This window comes from Colossoma macropomum, unplaced genomic scaffold (assembly GCF_904425465.1).
Source record: "Colossoma macropomum unplaced genomic scaffold, Colossoma_macropomum, whole genome shotgun sequence".
Taxonomy (NCBI): Eukaryota; Metazoa; Chordata; class Actinopteri; order Characiformes; family Serrasalmidae; genus Colossoma; species Colossoma macropomum.
The window spans coordinates 22,354,629-22,375,170 of record NW_023494784.1 but is presented as its reverse complement, the minus strand read 5'-3'; the positions used below and the strand labels follow the sequence as shown (position 1 = coordinate 22,375,170).

Sequence of the window (20,542 nt, the reverse complement as noted above, 5' to 3'; positions counted from 1 at the left end):
GCATGCAACTGTCCACTATATGGCCAAAAGTATGTGGACAACTGACCATCACACATATGAGCTTGTTGGGCATATCATTCCAAATACATTGGCATTAAAATAGAGTTGCCCCCTCCTTTTCTGGCTATAACAGCCTCTACTCCTCTGAGAAGGCTTTCTGAAAAGTTTTGGAGTGTGTCTGTAGGAATTTGTGCCCATTCAATCAAAAGAGCATTTGTGAGGTCAGGCACTGATGTTAGATGAGAAGACCTGGATCACAGTCAACATTCCAATTCCTTCCAAATGTGTTCACTGGGGTTGAGGTCAGCGCTCTGTGCAGGCCACCGGAGTTTCTCTACATCAAACTCATCAAACTTCTCTACATCAAAGTGGAGTTTCTTTACATCAAACCATGTTTTTATGGACTTTGCTGGAACAGGAAAGGGCCTTCCCTAAACTGTTGGAATGTTGGCCATGAAGTTGGAAGCTTTATTGTGGCATTGGTGAAGAAGAAGATGCGGGACACCTTTAAATGTGCAATTTGTAAGATTTTTAGTTTCAAACATTCCAAAATTCACAAAAATTATAAGTCAAATATGAAGAAATAACAGTTTTGATGTTATTTTAAAGATGTATCGTGTTGCAGAGATATCACCTGAAGTTAGCATGCTAACCAGCTAACACCACAAATGTCTGGTAATATGTTGCCTCCTATTTGTTTGGAATGTGGAGTATGAATTTACCAGGTTGTGTCATCTTACAAAATGCTCTTTTATTGGATACAGCAGCAGGGGAGAATCACCACTCAGTGCTGCTGAAATGACCGAGATAGTAGGCAGGTCACTTCTAGACAGTAAACCCACACAAACTACATCTCAGCCCAGCACAGAATAGCCCAAGTAAAACATCTACACCTCCTTGAGCTAAAAGCCTTAACTATTTACAAGATTAAAGTCTATCCTGTTTACAAGATCAAAACAAGTCCAGCACTCTCGTGGTGCACTGCGCATCACCGCTCTGCATGCACCTCCAAAGCACCCATGGCCAAATGAGCCAGTAGTGGAACACTACAATATAACTGTCTTAAATGTCTTTGTATGCTGTAGCATTAACATTACCCTTCAGTGGAATTAAGAGGCTGAGGCCAAACCCTGATAAAACAGCCCCAGTCCATTATCGCTCCTATACCAAGCTTTACTTTTGGCACTATGCATTCTGGTATGTAATTCTGTATGATTACAATCTGTTTGAAACATTCTGTATGGAAACCCATTTCATGAAGCTCCAGATGCACAATTCGTGTCAAAGAGGTTATTGGATGCTTGTGGTCAGTGTATTTTATTACTTTTATTACTTTTTGTATGAAGCAGGGGCCTAACTTGTAGAGAACCTGCAGAGAAGTCTGAGGTTGAGATCTTTGCAGACCTTTGCAGAAACACTTGTCAACAGAGGGGGTTTCCTCAGGCCTGGATCGTCCCATGGGTTTTATGGGCACGGGCCTAGGGGCCCAAGCCTCTAAGAGGCCCCCCTTAGTCAATTAGGACAATATTCGATATGACAAAGCTGTTCTGACTCAGGGTGGGAACTACTACTTACTAGCCACACAGTGAAAAAATCACTAATTTATTGATTTGTTGTGTTATGGCTGATAATAATCCTAATGCTCTCCATGTCTTTCCAGAATGTCTGCTTCATTTTCTCAAAGTAGCGAAATATGTGAAATTGCAGCGTATTTCGTGGCAATCCAGTTGTCCCCAGACGTATATTCTTGTTACAAGATCAGTTCCATGAGACTAACGTACAAAGTGCTGTTCTATACCATAAATCTGGGTATATATGAGTGTTGACTACTACAAGAATGGTCACTGGAAGAGGGAAGGTCAGTGATAAGTTTAATGAACCTATAGTACCTATAGTTCAAAGGTTGGTGTCACCAAGCGTTGATAAACCAGTCTAGAAGAGACGTGACTTTTTTTTCCTGTGATGAGAATGTCACATTTATGCTCATCCATAAATAAAGGATTCCAGACACAGCGGATTGGACAGAATGGGAGGGTACATACACAAACACACATGTATCAGTGGATTACATTTGAAGTGTCCTGCTGTGAAAGTTATCCATTTTCTCTTTGGATCAACATAAAAGCAAAATGCTATCTAGCTCAGCAACACATGCGAGTCTTTCTTGTTAATTCTACCCCAACCCCCCCCCCATCCATTTGCACTCTCATTCTTTCATGTCAGCTTGAGTTTTCCATCTCTCCAGCTCTTCCAACACTCTGCTTCATTGTGCTTTGCTGAGCTGTGGTTACAGCACATTAATTTGATGGATTAGAGAAGCTGAGAAGCATTCTGGTACCCAGGAGTCATGACCATTGTCTTGGACACCACCTCCAGGAAGAAAGGCTTTCCATTCCTCCATGCCCCAGGGGTCTTCGGGCCTCCTTTGCTCTAACTTTGATCAGGCACATATTATTCTTTACTCATTAAATAAATAAAACTTAATTTCCCAAATGGCCAAATTTGCATTTTCTGCAGTAGACAGATATAGACATACACAATGCCCTTTTGAAGACCCCTCAAGCATGCAGATCTACATGTCTGAAAAAGGCCAAGACTCAAGCTGACACTCAGTGTAGAATATTTATATTTAACAACATGACAGCACGTTGACTTCAGACACACTTAATGACGTCCTCTGGGGGATACTGACTCTAACGTGTGCATGATGCTAAAGTAACTGAACACCTCCAACACCCTTTCCTTTGATTATGCATAGCTGATGTTCTTTTCCTTGTATTGTTTTTGCAATAGACTCCTTAGAACCATTCACTCATTGGCCACTTGTTGCAATCCATCTTTAGAAGGTTCCTGGAATGTTAACTGAACATTCATTTCAGTAAGGAACCCCTAAAGGTTCTTAGTGGAATCTTCATTTTTTTAGAGTGTGGATCATCTCTGTGCTATTCTTTTAAATCTTTTTTCTGTGTAATTAATGTCACAGTAACTCCTAAGAATACATTCATTTTCTCAGTATGCCTTTGTCAAGCTGTCTGATTCACTGAACAGACTATATTTGTTACCCACCCTGTCGTAGGTCTTGAAAGGGCATTCTAGCCCTAAAACTAAATCTGTTGTGTGTTACGTTATGTAGTATCCTGTTTGACAGAATAGATCATTTTATATATTTTTATGTTTTCGTCGATCTTCCCTCACTACAATACTCAGCATGCATTATGCAAATATATTATACAACTAGTGTTGTATAATATATTTGCATACTGTGCTTAACAAATCCTACAGCCCACTCGAAAAACACTTGTATCGACCATAAAGCACTTGTATTCTTTCAAAATGTATTTTTTTTCACCTGGTCTTTTCCTAGTCTTTAAACCAAGAACTCACTCTAGAGTAGGAGTGTAACACTACACAGACGCCACGATTTAGTTCACACTGTGGTTTGGACATCACGGCTTGGTTCTGTACAATGGAAAAAAGCAACAAATACCCCAAATGCAGTAGGCTAGGTTACTTTTCGTTTATTTAGAACAGACAGTAGTGCATGTTACAGTTTGTTAAACGTATGTCGTATAATCCCTCCTGAGGTAACTTTAGCTGGTACAGCCTGTAGTGTGTGCCATTTGCACTCAGTGGTGATTATCACTAATGTTAGCTAGATAATGTGTATAGTGATAATTCAACTTCTGTTGTGACTTTGTAGTCAGTTAGTGGCAGAGAAAACAGATTCATTGCTGAATCCCTTCACAGGTGCAAATATACTGCAGGCTGTAGATAGAGATAAGTCCCGTTTCATTGGTTTAAATTTAGCTTGTGTTCCTTTTTTTAATCCTCTCTCTCTTTTTATTTACCTCGATAGCTGCTGTTCTCAGCTATCACTCACTGTTCAAATACCTCAAACTTCAGCCTCACAGCTGATCGGGGATCCGGAGTTGTGACGCTGCTGCGGTTATGAATTCTAGATAGACCAGATCATTTGGCACTAGCTGCAGGTGAAGGCTCCTCCACGGACAGTTGCTCTTGTGAAATTATTTTCTGCATCATGTTCATCAGTCTACACACGTACCACATATTTTCCATGTGATTGCACGCACCGAATCGTAACGGCCGTACCGTGTCAGTTTGGGACGAGTACACGTTACACCCCTACTATAGAGACTGTGCAGCACTGCTGTAGGATGCAATATTTACAACACATATAGCGATGGTTATATGTTTTATTTTAGCCGGAGTATCAATTTAACTGATGTTGTGGAGTAGGCCAGGTCGATATGACAAAAGAGTAACCAGATTCATTAATCTCTCAGAGCTTTTATTCCTGGGAAACTCCTGAAGCTCAGAGAGAACATAAATGCATCTCCTGAGTCTCCTCAAGGAGGTTTGCTGCACTGAAAAAGTTAAATGTTGGATTTACTTAAAAATGTTGTCAAGTGGTTGCTCTGAGCAATCCAACAATAAAAGAAGCCTTGTGCATCCTTTATGCTTGATAGGAAACACAGTAGCCCACAGAAACCTCAGATTCTATGTGCTGATATTTTGAGAACATTTTGAATCATTTGTAAATAATATTTCAGCCTTCAGGTGTTTTGACAAGGTACAATCTGGCCCTCTTTGAAAAAAAGTTTGGATACCCCTTGTCTAATGTCTCACCACTGTGCTTTATCACCTTGTTGATGACTATGACAGCCGTGGTGGCTCGTCCATTTACTCCAGTAGAGTCTGGCTGTAGACATGCACTCTCAGACAGATGCACTCTCAGCCCCAGTGACGTCACGTGCAGGTGAACTCTCTGCCACAAAAGCAGAAGCGGCCCAACAGCATGCTAACATTTGGCTGCTTCTGCTTAGTGATATCATCACTTAATCCATTTTCCATACATAACACAGCTTGATAATTCCATTTAATGTGCTTATCTGTTAAAAAAAAAAAAACATTTAAAGTGTCTGTGAGTTCCTGGTGGTGTCCAGTAGTCAGTAATGGTATTCTGTGTTTTCCTGATGGGTTGATATCACAGTGTAAAGGATTCTAATCATTTAACCAGGTGTTCTGGGACTGATTCCAGATACATTTGATTGTTTTCTAATGGTCTCTAACGGCAACTATCAAGCCAATTCCCATTAGGAAGTAAAACCAACAGTCTTCAACAGGGTTTTCATGAGTTTCATAGGTACTAAGGAATAAACAGCTTTCCTTCTCCACACTGAGTTCAGCCGAAGTGTACAGGTCGTGCACACACCTTGCATGTGTGTGTCCTTTCTGTCAGAGAGGAAAGCTCAGGAAGAACATACAGTAATTAAAAGAAAACATAGCTTGTGACTTAAGAACTAAACTTATTAAATGTGTTGTAAAGGATGTTTATTTATCCAGGTAACATTTATGGATCATTCTACTAAGTTCTTAAAAAACATTTTTATCTGACCTGGACTAGACTAAAATTCTTTTTTATTTTGAGTGACCCTGTGCCATAACTATGTTAATTTTATGAAATAAACGATTGAACATTTCATTTTGTCATTAATAAAGCAACAGCACCTCCGAAACATGACCAAATGTTTCAGTAGTGACTCTTTAAGTAGTGACAATTTTAGCTAGTTTTGAGCATAACTCAAAAACACTAACCAGTACATGACTAGCAAACACAACTTTGAACAGTTGTACACACATAAAATCATTTTATTTTATTAAAACACAAACACGTTTTCTTAGTTGCAGAAAATACGTGTTGCAGTAGTGAAAATTCTTGATGTTACACATCAGACTTTGGGACACATTTACTTCAAAACAATGAGATCTAACTGCTCACCATGTGGCCATGAGGGACAGGGATGCAGTCTCACGTCCTGCTCCAATATATAGGGGTGTGACTAAAATATGGCTCCGTTTATGGACTAAAACTCTTTGTTTTAAAAAAATATATATTATTTTCAAGTTTTAATTTAGAGGTTAGGGTTTGGGGCAGCCAGCTCCCAACAGAAATTACCCTAAAAATTATGCGTTTATATATACTAATGACTATATATAGTTATGACTATCTTAGTTAATATTTTACATTTAAATAGATCATTCATAATATTTGTAAATATCTAAAGTCTGAATACTTAATTGTTTTTTTTTTTTGTATTTTTTTTACTGTGGGACCACAGTTTGAACTAATTTGGTAGAATGGTCCTTATATGGAGTACCAAATGAAAAAAGGCTGGATTTATTGCTTTGGAGATAAAGTACTTCCTACTAATTATATGTTTTAGTCAATTGTTTTTCAGCAGATTCATCACTATCTACATGTTACCAGTGTCTGAAAACAGAGCATGTAAAAACTATGGCGTAACACTACCATTAACCTAATAAAAACAATACCATTGATAGTGGGAAAGAATGATGTTTTCATTGTCTTGAGGGCAGGAACGCATAACCAGTGCATCTCAGTGAAGAAATCTCTGCTGAGCACATAAACTGCAGTTTTATTTTGGCTTTCTGAGAGGAGTTCTGTGAAAACTGGCCTGTGTTTATATAAAATACACTGATCAGAGCAGTTCGAGCAGCGTGGAGACGTCCACCAGTCATTTGTGATGGCAGTGCAGAACACCATCATTGTCTAACCAAAGGTCAAATGGTCAGCACTTTAAGTTTTGAAAGCTGTTGGTTCTCTTACTCTAGATAAGGACAAATCAGAGAAAGCTTAATGAAACCCTGGAGAAATTTCCCAGGAGGAATAATGGAGGAAAGCAAAAATGAGAAATGGCTGTGTTCCTCTTGAACTGCCCTGTGCCACTGTAGTTATGGTGCTTAGACTCACAGTATCTATATAAAAAAAGTCTATGTCTGATTATATTACATTATTTGATGGTTTAACAATAGCGGCCATATATATAAAGAAAAAATGCAATTTGGATTCAAAACAATACACTCAGCGGGATCTTTAAGATATGTATAAACATATCTATACATGATATAACAACAACAACAAAAATGATAATAATTTTAATGATAATAATAATTAGAGTGGCTTTGGTTTTTTGGGTTGTCATGGTTCCACTGTCATATGCAAAAGTTTGGGCATATTACTAATCTATTTACACGGTGTGTTGATTTTCTAATTGAAAATAAGTTAACACATCCTCTACAGAGCCAACCTTCAATATGGCATTTTTCAAACCCCTGAACTCACGAAACAGTTAAATAAACATTAATTGCACATATAATAATAGTCATAATAACAATAACAATAACAATAATAATAATAATAAATTGTGCATGACTGTATATTTCAACATTGCCCTCTAATACTTGTAACAATAGGAAAATCTTTCTTGGTGTCAAATAGAACTTTTTAATCTCCTTTATGGAGATTATACACAACATTAGTAACAATAATAGGCAACACTTAGAATAAGGTCTTATCAAAATCATTTTATGAACTGCAACAAATCATTTTAGGATTTAGATGGTTCTTTGAGTTCTTGGGTTCTATATATGGTTCTTTATATAACCACTGCAGTTACTGAAGAACCCTTGAATCTTCTTTTAAAGAGTATTAATGTTAATCAAACAACACTGCCTGATTAACAATGTTCAGAAGAGACAAAGAGAGAGAGAGAGAGAAACAGAGATAGAGAGTAGATTGGTTTGTATTATGAAGAGCGGAGTGAATTACCAATGATATGTGAAGAGCACCTTGTGATATTGTCAGTGGGACCTCATAACTCTTATCACAGCAAATAGAGAGAGGAAAAGAACAGGAGCAGGACAGATTCTTTTGTTTGTAATGACTGAGCCTAAATGTGAACAAAGAACAAAATCATTTCTCTCCCTCACTCTGTCTCATGTCACTCACTGTACCTGGGACAGAAGCAGAAAATAAAATATGCTTTATGACTGAACTATGTAATTTTTCAGTGTATTCTGTTATGTGCAGTTTTTCTCCTCCCACTGTATTTTCTACACATTAATCACCATCTCTTTCTGTATGTGACAGCATGTACTTACATCAATATGTTACTTTAGCGACAGATTGAAAATACAAAGTGTCTCTGATATTTCTTGCAGAAGTAGCTCCAGATAGTAGGTCCTCAAAATGATTCAGACAGCACACCAAAGCAATGTGTTTTTCCCATCTTTTTCCTCTTCCCAGCAGCTTGCCCAGGTCTCAAACAGTTTAGCTCCAGTAGACTGCCAGCCAACTAGTACTAACAGTTTTATTGTAAGGTGGGGTGAGAGTCTGCTTGCTGTGTAAACTATATACAGCTGTACGTTTGAGTTTTTTGTCAGTTCTAATGCTGTAATTAAATATCCCACCTTAATTACAGTTCAATCTCATTACAGTACATAATGAGATGTGTCTTTGCCTTTGTGGAAGAGAGAAAGAGCGAGAGAGAGAGACTGGTTTTCAGCTGACTCTCTAAGCTCAGTACTTTTAAAAGTAGCAGTCTACCTGAGCAGGCCCTTCTGGAGAAGTCCTAATTTAAAATTTGTTTAAAGTAAAGCAGACTATACAGCACTATCTCTTCACCCACTGGGAACAAATCCCAGCTATGTAATAAAACAAGATTTTTATTAAACTCTTTTCTATCCTTTTATGGAAAACATACTGCTATAGGTTACATTAACTTACAGTATTCCAGCTGTGTACAGTATAAACGGTTCCTCTCCTCTTTTCATGTCATATTATGTCCAGTAATTTAATGGTGTCATTTTATCATTAGTAGTTGTCATGACAGATGTCATAACACTTCATGTGATGAAACCTAACTAAAGTACACTTAGCAAAAATTATCAGAAGCTGTCATGACATCAAATATTATGATATCTGTCATGACTGTTACCAGTAGTGGTAACATGACACTGTTACATCATTGAACGAAGTCTGCCATAACACTTCATGACAGCATGTGACAACAGCTATTACACGTTTATGGCATGGTTATGTCAGTGTGATGTAACAGGTTTGAAATAAAGTGATACTGACTTGAGTGTAATAATGTCAATAGGGGAATATTGTCATGTTGTACTGTCACTACTGTTATGCTGTTATACTGTTATACAGTTATATAGTTATATTGTTATACTGTCATAACATCAGCTGTCCTTTACATTGTGTGAACATTTCATGGTAAATGGACTGAAAGAAATGGTCCAAAATTTTTTTTTTTTTCCTTCTTGTATTCCATAGATATAAAGTTTTGTCATGATGGTGAGAAAAAGAAAAGAGTTAAGGAAAAAAATATGAAAGCTATTTGTACCATTCAGCATTCAAATCAGAATTTTCACAACCGACTAAGAATTTCTACTTTCTGACATGACACACTGACAGAAAATGAGTGTGTGAGTTCAGGCTAATATGTGCATATTTCACCTCAGCATGACTCATTTGTTAAATATCAGCAGTCTTGCTTAGCAGTGAAGGCACATTATCACTATGCGACACTAGAGGGATTTTTAAAGGCATATTTGACACACACTCACATTGATTCTCTTCTGGAACTGCGTTGCTTTAATTGTCGTCTTGCCTTGTTGAGCAATAGAACAATATTCTTTTAAGTGGGTTTGGGTGGGTGCAGATATGCACCTTCTCTTCTCCTGATTGGTTGCTGTGTCCCATTGTATAACTAAACATTAATGCTATAAGGTACATTGCACTGTGTCACTAAACAGAATAGTTTTCTGCATATATTTTTACCAAATGTCTATGTGATTTAATCACTGAGATGTAAACAGTCATTGACAGTGGTTTGATATGAAATGGTTCCCTGTAGAGAAACTAGGGGTCAGTATAGACATACATCCTTTTCTTGGCAGATTCTTAAAATCTCCAGTTGTTTACACTTTTCAATTATTGCCCTGATAGTGGAAATAGGGCATTTTCTACTGTTTAGCTATTTTCTTGTAGCCAAGATTTGTGCAGCTCAGTAACATTTTGTCATACATCATTGCTATTTTCTCTGGTCTTTCTCATAATGATGAATGACTGAGGGAATCTGGCCTGTGTTTCATCTCATATATATTGCCTAGTAAATCAGGAAGTCATGGCTGACCACTAAAGTGTTCGTAATTGCTCGTAAAATATAAATAGAAATATACTTCAGTTAGACTTCACTCTTAAGAATTTCTAGGGGTGCCACTAATTGTGGCACACACAGATTTTAGAAAAATATATATTTTTTTATTAAAAGACTTTTTTCTTTCAATCATTGTACTTTAAATAAAGGTTAGATTTTTGCTAACATTTTCAATAAAATGTCAAAAACAATAAGTAAATTAAGAATAGTTTCAAATAATAGTTTCAAATTTTCAAAAAATAGAAAGTATTTTGTCTTACAGCGCTCTGCATATACCTCTGCACCATTAAGTATTTGAAAAAAAAGTTCTTAACTATTTAATTATACAGAAATTTCGCCAAATTCCCGATTTACATCTATTCCTACAACTGACAGTAGGGCCTTTGCTTTATAAGTTCCACTACTTGGATGCAATGCTAATAACAGTGTTATAAATGATTCTTTAATTTAAAGCCCCTTATGACAATGTTGTCAGTATATATATAAATATATATATAAATATGTATGTCAATATTTTTTTAAATAAGTATTTTATGCTTTTGCGTCTGCTTTGCTCACTGTGAATGGCTGTATTCTTTCTTTTGTAGGTTCAGTATCTTTATGATTGAGTAAACAAAAGGGCACATGATCCAGCGTGTATAACTTTACCTGTTCCTTAGATCTAGTGATGAATCCACTTGACTTTTTTTTACTTAATGGTTCTCAGTTCAAATCTTTTGAATATAAGTGTTCCATTACAGTAGTAGCTGATCTCTGCTGATTAGCTGATCTGAGTGGGTTTTGCTCAGCAGGTGACTGAGGTAGGGTGGCTTTTGTGCTGCGATTTCTGAAAGTGCTGGCAGTGTGAAGCCATGCTGCTGCTGTGTGTGTGTCTCAGCTCACAGCAGGCTTCTGTGAGGAGTGGATGCACTTACCGCAGCCCTGCGAAACAACCTTTGAGCTTGTGTGTGTGGTGTGTGTGTGTACTTCTATTTATTCTTCACCCCTTTCTCTCAGTGACTCTCCATTGATTTTACCTTCATTTATCCTCTTTTCTTTTCTTCCTGCTCCATTTGTTCACTCTCTCCTATCCTCAATTCTACATAATTATGTTTCAAAATAAAGGGGCCAAAAGGTTCTTTGGAGCCATTTTATAGAAAAAAACACCTTTGGTTCCCTAAAGTACCTTTCATTGGATGGTTCTTTAAAGGAACATACCACAGTGAATGGTGGGGGCTTTTAGGTGGCAGGTGCTCAAGGGGAAAAAGGGCAACATGATTTTGAATTAAATTCAGTTCACTTTATGTCATATTATCAAGAGAGACAGGGTAATCATGTTTCGGAGAGAACCACATATAGCGTTAAAGGGTTTTTGCAAGGCACTATTGCCTTGGCAGGGAGCTGAACCCCAGTTTCTAGTATACAAGGCTGTAATGTTTCCTGCTACACTGGCCACTGTGGGGTCTGGAGCATTAACACACTTGAGTATTACAACACAACAAAATACGATTATTATATATAACAACCAAGAGGGGACTTGTACAGGGAATCAAGCCCCCCTGGGGTCTATCTGTAAACATGTCTGCCTCAGTAGAAATAACAGTAGACAATAAAAAGACAGGAGTTACTTTAGTCCCAGATAAAAATGATACTAGTTGCTCACAGCATCAGCAGAGAGGTTTCTTGGATGATAAATGGTGAAGTGGTTGAGTTCATATTGAGATTCTTGTCTTTTATACAGTTGCAGAGAAACATGAGTTTTATTGAATTTAATTATATAGAGATCTATACCACAGCTAAAGAGGAGACACATATAAGATTACTGTGCTTTTTTGCTCAGGAGAAATATCTACTGAGGCATGTCTCTGCCTTATGGCCATTTACCACAAGCAATGATTTACACACATTTCTCTGTAGTCAGTAAAATAACAGAAAACACACTGACTCCGAACACTTATGATAGACACCAGTGTGTTTTAATGAATGAGATTTCTGTTCTTTTACTAAGAACAGGCAAATGTGTAAACTGTTATACGTGATAACTGACTATACATCACAAATGCAGCACATAGAGGTTAGATGCTGGAATATTCCATCCATAAAAGGTTCTTTAGGGAACCAAAAGTCCTTCTGTGGCATGACTCTGAGCTCTAATTGGATAACACAGGCCCTAAAGCATTGTTTCACTCTCATATGTCTTTCCCATACTTCTACTATGAACTTAAGTCCTTTACATCTCATGGCTTTTAATATATAAAATATAAACATAATTATAAAAAAGAAAAATGATTCATATGCTTCTTTGCATGTATGGAAAATTGAATGAAGATGCCCCTTTTAAGAATGTCCATGTGCTATGAAGCTAAATCATCTCAGTACATGAGTTTAGCATGTACAGGATGATGATGCAAAAACCTACACATGGACAGGATTGAATAAACTGGAAGAGCAGACATATTTTTTTTTTGTAGCATAAAAAAATTAACATTTTTAAAACAGGCATTATGCCTCACTGTCCACGCAAAAAGCCCCCTCCAAGAATCTCATAACAATTTGTCATCTAAATTTTACAGAATGTATAATTTATATGCCAAATAATTTGCATTTTTCAGAAGGTTGTGTTAATAATCAAAGTACAACACAAAAAACTTTTATATTTATGTGAAATTGAGGCAGCTGTCACTTAAAGTGATTATATTATTTGCATAATGATATTCCTTCCCTGGGGGCTTCTTCTCCCAAGATAGTGCACTTGTTATTATTCGATCAGTTTATGCCAATGATTGCAACAAAAGTGTATGTTTCAAAGAACTCTAGTACAACTCTGGCAACTGCCTTAACAAACTGACAGAAATGAAGAGAGACAAAAATCAGACAAATGCCTCAACAGACCCCTGGATGACCCTCAGCTCCTCGCTGCCTTACAGTAACTGCATTAACATCAGAAGATGGTAAAACATCATAGGATGGTAGTGAAAGTATTATGTTTACTCCCTTTCTAATACATACTTGATAGTAAGCGGTTCTATTTTAGAAATCTGGGGCCTGTTTTAAGAAAATGCTGGGGATGTCTCTGACATATTATATTTTAACTACTATTGTATTTTAATATGAATTGAAGCAGCTGTCTCTTAATTTAATTACATTAACTGCATAATGATATTCCTGTCCTGATGGCTTCTTCTCCCAAGATACTGTTATTAACACTTGCTATTATTCTATCAGTTTATGTCAATTTTCAGTTGCAACAAAAGTGTATGTTTCATAGAATTCTATTAATTTTTGTACAGTTGACGACAGGGAGGAATGTACCTTTGAAGTGAACTTCAGTTAATAGCTTGCACCTAATGATGAGCAGAAAGTCAAGGCATGATATTGAGTGGAACTGGACAAAAGCTTGGCAACTGTGTTAACATACTGACAGAAATGAAGAGAGAAAAATCAGCCTAAACAGACCCCTGGCTGACCCTCAGCTCCTCGCTGCCTTAAAGTAACTGCATAATCATCAGAAGATGGTAAAAACATCATAGGATGGTAGTGAAAGTATTATGTTTACTCCCTTTCTATTACATTGGTGATATTAATTTGGCGATATTAATTTGCCTGTTTTAAGAAAATGCTGGGGATGTCCCTGGCCTTGATATACAACAGGGGTGTCCAATCTTATCCGCAAAGGTCTGGTGTGGCTGCAGGTTTTCAATCCAAACTAGCTGAAACACACCTGATTCTGCTTGTTAAATCAGTTGGTCTTAAACTTCAAACATTTCATCAGGTGACCTCCTGCTTTGTTGGAGTGATAACCTGCAGGCACACCAGCCCTCTGCGGATACGATTGGACACCCCTGATATATAATGACATAACCTACGAAGTACAATGAAACTTCCAGTGACCTTTTGAAGATATTGTGAGTCCATGAAAAAATAAAGAACAAGGTGGACTTGAGGACTTTCCGTGGCCTTTTGAAGATATTGTGAGTGCATGAAAATATAAGGGACTCCAGAGGCTTATGACAAACAAAGGAGCCAGAAAAGTGCTAAAAGAGGTTACAGAAAGTGTGATGTGGTCTAGCTCTGACAGCAGGTGTGTTTTTGGGTGTATTTTAGAGGTGTACCTGTGGTTGTTTTTTTGTCCTTTTTTAAGAAAGACCCCCACGTTCCAGTCTAGAGGTTGACAGTGACAATGCAGAATGTGAACATGTCTGTCTGTCTATCTATTATAGCTTCCAGTCTTTTCAGGAGACTTGCTTTCAGTTTTTCAAAGAAATCTGCAGAGATATTTTTCCACCCCTCCAAAGTTCAGTCTTAGAAGTTGGGTGCATTTTCTACCTACCTACCCACCTGCCTACTTACCTATCAAGCCAGCACTAAATCATTATCTATCTATCCAGCACTTACCCATTGTGTGAAAGAACAGCGGACTATGCCCAAGGATTTACAGGCCATATTCTTACTAACACTGATGTCCCTCTTTCTTTCTCCCTCGTTCGCAGGTATTGTGTCTCTAATATCCCTGGTGATTCTGTCGTATGACCGCTACAGCACACTGACGGTGTATAACAAGCAGGGTCCAAACTACCGTAAGCCCTTGCTAGCAGTGGGAGGCTCGTGGCTGTACTCCCTAATCTGGACAGTGCCCCCGCTACTGGGCTGGAGTAGCTATGGTCTGGAAGGGGCTGGCACCAGCTGTTCCGTGTCATGGACCGAGCGCTCACCGCAGTCTCATGCGTACATCATCTGCCTCTTCATCTTCTGTCTGGGCCTGCCAGTGCTGGTCATGGTCTACAGCTATGGGAGGCTACTCTGTGCTGTCAAACAGGTGAGACCTGGCCTGCTTCACATTTGTTTTTATTTCATATAGTCTTAATCAGTCAAACACAAGGTTCCTAACATCAAGGTCCCTCTGATTTAGTATTGCTAGTAGTACGAGGCAGTGGAGGTCACTATCATGTTGTAGTTGTAATTCAGAGAAGAAGAAAGTGTTTCTCTTTGCTATCATTATGTCAAGTTCAATTGCAAGGCATGTTTAAAAAGATGAAGACCAAAAAAGATGAAGACCAAAGTGCTATACAACAGATTGAACATTGTATTTAGTTCCTGACAGCTCTACAGATAAACAGTACATTACTTGAATTCAGGAGAATCTTTAAACACATGCACTGTTTTTTTTTTTTTCAAGACCATAAATTCCCAGTTCTCTGTCTCAGGGTAAGGTGGACAGGGGTGGTCTTTGCATTAGGCAAAGGTAGGCATATATATATTCAAAATAGCTGTTTGCGCCTGTATTGACTATTTTCAGTATTCAGTACAGCCTGTGGTCATGATGGACTACACACTACATGGAATACATGTTACATGATGTTGCATGATGACACAACTGCATAAAGACAGACTGGTATGAACATGGCAATTGAACGAGGTGTTTTTTTGGTGTGATTTTCTGGGTGTTGAGAAGGAAAATTAAATAAAGTGATCCAGGTACAGAGAAGCGCAAGAAGTAAGGAAAGCATAAAGTTTGTCACTACACTCCCAAAGCTCATACAGACTGTACATAATGCTAGAGGTAATGTTAGTATAGATAGCTGCAGTGTTGGGGTAATTACTCCAAAAGTAATCCAGTTACTAAACTCTCAAAATGTTATACTTTGTGGGAAAAGTAATACAGTGAGATAATTACACTAGAAATAAGTTAAATAATTTTATTTGAGTATCTTAGATTTAAGATTATGTAGCTGCCAAGATAGCATTTTTTGCAGTGCTGATGGGTGTGCCACTCAGGAGCCCAGAGCCTGTTAAACTGATTTAAAAATGTCCAGGGGTCCCCTTTCCTGTATTTTGCCTAAAGCCCCAGAATCACTAAATCCGCCCCTGAAGGTGGACATGTAAAAAGACCAGACTTGGGCACTACATTACTACCCCATACCATAGGGTAATCTTGACACTATTTAAGGCCAGCCTGAAATCTGGACACCTTTTGCAATCATCAGGAGTGAATCAGCCTCAGAATTGGCCTGATTATTCTGTAGTGTGGTAGGTTTGCCACCTCAACCCTGTAAAATTCTGGGACACTCAATCACTGACTGATTTTTTTTTTACTAAATTCAGTGGACAGGTAGCTATGATTATGAAGCAGGATAAAGTCAGGCATACACAGCGCTTTTTACTGCTGCCTCTTAATTTCCATCTACAGGTTGAGGAATTGAGGGATGTAAAACTGTAGTATAATGACCTTTTCACACAAAGCTGAAGTGGAGTCAGCTTCTTGTTTGCATTTTCCACCTTAAATGCTGCAGCAGTTGCAAGAATCTGGCAAACAAGGCAAATACATGGCAAATACTGGTGTCACTGTTTCTAAATACTGAAGAGAAATCTAAAAACGAAGAATATAAAAAGCTGTCAATATCCCTCTTGTTCATTCACTCTCACACTCACTATGAAGTGAGGTTAAACCAGGAACTCTAAAGGTTAAACTGGTTGGCTTGTCAGCTAGCAAGCTAATGTTAGTGTTAGTCTAGCCACTTTTCTTTACCTCACTTAAACCCAAACTTCACTAAAGTTAGCTAACCTAGCTAGAGTTAAGTAACCAAGTAAAAAAAAAACAGATATCCAGCTATACTGACAATAATTTGCCACAAATCCATATTGTAGGTGGATACATTCACTCTGTTCCACACTGTTTCACTCTGTATATTATAGATTTTAGGTCTAATATTTATTTTAATGAGCTTTTAGCCAATATCCTATCTTCAGCTTGGCTACCGATTACTTTGCAGTGCATAAACAGAGCCCCTGCCGCAGGTCTGATATGATTGGCTTACAAAGTATGAGCCCTGATATGATTGGCCGAACATTACGTTAGTCAATCCCTGGTAGTGCAGCAGAGCCTCCCCCGGGTCGCACCCTGCTATTACAGTATATTGTGAATGAGAATAAACTATATATGATTTGGACTACTGCGATGGACTGGCGACCTGTCCAGGGTGTATCCTGCCTTACGCCCAGTGACAGTTTGGCTAGGCTCCAGCAACACCCCACAACCCAGAAGGATAATAGGTTTAGATGATGTGTGTTTGTGTGTGTGTGAATTGGACTAGTAATGTACATTTACTTAGGAAGGGAGGTTACATATCATTTAGGCTAAAGCCCCCCTAAAATTGGCCTAGCAACGCCCATGCACAGTACTAATAAATACTAGACAGATGGATAGATTATTCATGCCTGATTACTGTGCTGTTAGGATTGACCAGTAGAAAGCTTCAACTGGGATATTATGATATTGATTTAATTATAGCTTTGCTAGTAATATTAAGGTCAGGTCCTTTGGGTTTTCCATCTATATGGATTTCTTTCCTACACAGCAGTGGGAACCGATGTCTTAGAATGTGACCTAGCGATGAACATCAATACCTGGATCTCTGTCTCAGGCTAGAATAATTAAGTTCACTTGCTTTTAGCTAAAACTTAAAGGCGCTCTAGCTTTTGAAGTATTGATGTTGTAGGAATGAACTGAGTGAACTGTGGCTCAGAGGACCATTTTCTCTCATAAAGAAGGATATTGAGTAGTATCTAAAGGAATTGTTCATCAAAAGAGTTCCGTGATTCTATGATCTGCTGGACACTGAATGTAAGAAATAATTGAAACAAGCCCTGTTCATGTCTGGCTTATTTTGATGACGATGCCGAGGAGTTGATGAGTTCACCAGAGTTTCCAGTGCTGAACACTCTGCACATGCCTATATTTACACATATTAGTGTGTAAGTGGTAGGAATCTTTGTGCAGAACAAACAGTGAGGTGCATGATGCTTTATTGAACATCAAAGTGGGCCCACCTCACTTTGTTCCCTTTGCAGTACGACAAGAAAAAATGAACTACACTTGTTCTCACATCTGTGTCCTTCACGGTTTGCTGACTGGTTCTTTTACTCCCCTTTGTTTTCTCCTCCTGGCATCTTTTGCTCTGTCTCTGAGCCTTTCAAGACAAAGACTGATAGATCAGGTAGAAGTTTGTGCTCTGCCTATGACTGAATGGAATAGATAGGCTGATTGTGTATTCATGTATTATTGTATTACCATTAATAGCTGGTGAGACAGTGACCTCTAGATATGACCAGAACAACGCTTGTTTTAGAACCAGACTCCAGGGTGATGCCTGCACAGTTTGTCATGGCCTTACATACGTCACAGGGAAAGAATGACACAATGCTGCCTGTGTCTTCACTGCAAGGTCAACAGGACAGGCTTTTGCCCGCTCTACAGGCAGTTCAGCCTGAATGACATTACCATGTCCTCTTTTCACCCTGAAAAATAAAGGTCTCCCTGAAGAATCTTTCAGTGGATGATTTATTAAAGGACCAGTTTTATGAATTATATGTGCGAACCTTTTTAAAGTTTAAAGACCCTCCACATAAAGGTTCTTTACCAATTAAAGGGCCCATATTATACATTTTTTTATTTTGGGTTCACTTGTGTGGTTCTATCTACTAAGAATAGTAGTAATTTATTTACATGAGCCTTTTTTAACTTCTCTTTATTCCTTAGAATTAAACACGCTGTTTTTGTTACTGTGCCTTTAGGACTGATATAGGATAAATGAGCGGAATAGGTGGATATAAGTAAATGAGTTGGTTCTCATGACATCACAGACACAATGAATTCCAAACAGGCTGTTTTTGCAGCATAGTTTCCATAAATGGACAGTATGGACTGGGCAGTGAATGGTACATTTTGAAACTTTAACAATGTTTACCTATTACTCAAAACTCCTTTGTTTCAAAAAAGTGAGAGAAATTCTGTTTTCCATGTGACAAAACATTTAAGGATTCCTAGAACTGTACTCTTTAAGCCAAGGACAATTTTGAAATCTTTATTTCTAGGAGTGGACCATGTGTGCTATACAAGCAAGAGAAACAAATGGATAATATATTATTATATGCTGGACCTTGAAGTGAAATTGATTTGCAGGTCGAAAAGCTCTCAGAGTTAGAAAGATGTTTAAGTATCAAACAAGCACATATGCCAACACATTCCAGATGTTAGTTCTGCCACAAAGCATTTCTAGAAAGCACTTAAACTAAACATTCATCCTAATTCTCTCTCTTTTTTTTTTTACAGGTAGGGAAGATTCATAAGTCTGCAGCTCGGCGGAGGGAGTTCCATGTGTTGTTTATGGTGATCACTACAGTGGTGTGTTACCTGCTGTGCTGGACACCATACAGCGTGGTGGCCATAATGGCCACCTTTGGTCAGCCAGGGATCATTACACCTGTTGCGAGTGTGGTGCCCTCTCTTCTAGCCAAGACCAGCACTGTCATCAACCCGGTTATATACATCCTAATGAATAAACAGGTAAGAATATAGAGGGTTCATTATTGGGCCATGAATGACAGGACCCTCAGTCACAACAACTGTTCAGCTGGCTAGTTTCAATAGGAAAAGTTACTAAAGTGACATCAAATGTAAATAGACCTGGAACGTGTGGTTGAAAGCACACTTTTAATGAGAGTGATACTCGCGCATTATGCAATATGTAACGAAAAACAAAAACAACTGTTCCTCAGGTGATTGAGAATATCAGTGCGTGCTGTGTCAGCAAGAACAGTCCATCCACAACTACTCAGAGTGGGATGTTATTGTAGGGCTGCAGGGCATAAACCCCACATTACAAAGATGAATGCTCATTTGACAGTTCAGTCGTGAAAATCGTAGACACTGATCTACAGAGAAGTGAAAAAAGTGATCTTTTCAGATGAGTCACCCTTCACCATATTCTCATCTTGTGGGCAAGTGCATGTGCAGAGTACACCAAGAGCAAAGTGCTGGCCCGAATTCTTGATCCCTATGGTGAGGAGGTGCGGAGGCTTTGTTATACTGTAGGAGCATTCTGCTAGTATGGTTTGAGTCCACTTATTCTGCCTGATCACATTTATTCTATGATGAAATAAATACAACCCCATTTCCAAAAAAGATGGAACGCTGTGCAAAGTGTAAATAAAACAAAATGCAATGATGTGCAGATTAGCTTAAAGATAAACCCTATATTTAATTGAAAATAGTACAAAGACAATATATCAAATGTTGAAACTGAAAAAAATATATGCCCATTTTGAATTTGATGCCAATAACATGTTCCAAAAAAGTTGGGATGGGGCAATAAAAGGCTGGTAAAGTTGTGTAATGCTAAAAAAAAAACACCTGGTGGTTGATTTGCAACAGGTGAGTAACAAGATTGGGTATAAAAAAAGCATCTCACAGTGGCTGAGGCTTTCAGAAGTAAAGATGAGGAGGTGTTCACCACTCTGTGAAAGACTGTGTGAGAAAATAGTGCAACAATTGAAGAATAATGTTTGGCAACATAAAATAGCAAAGAACTTTTATGTTTCATTATCTATGGAACATAATAACAGAAAAAGATTCAGAGAATCTGAATAAATCTCTGCATGCAAGGGACAAGGGCAAAAACCAGTATTTGCTGGCCATGATATTTGGGCCCTCAGGCAGCACTGCATTAAAAGCA

General features: G+C 38.1%; 1 protein-coding gene across 1 annotated transcript in view; it reads left to right on the top strand.

Moving 5' to 3' along the window:
• Nucleotides 1-20,542, top strand: part of tmtops2b (teleost multiple tissue opsin 2b) — a 32,704-nt gene that overhangs the window by 4,103 nt on the left and 8,059 nt on the right. The window contains exons 2-3 of the mRNA XM_036596603.1: nt 14,522-14,847; nt 19,141-19,374. Of these exons, the coding sequence (XP_036452496.1) occupies nt 14,522-14,847; nt 19,141-19,374 (560 nt within the window). The remainder of the gene's footprint in view (nt 1-14,521; nt 14,848-19,140; nt 19,375-20,542) is intronic.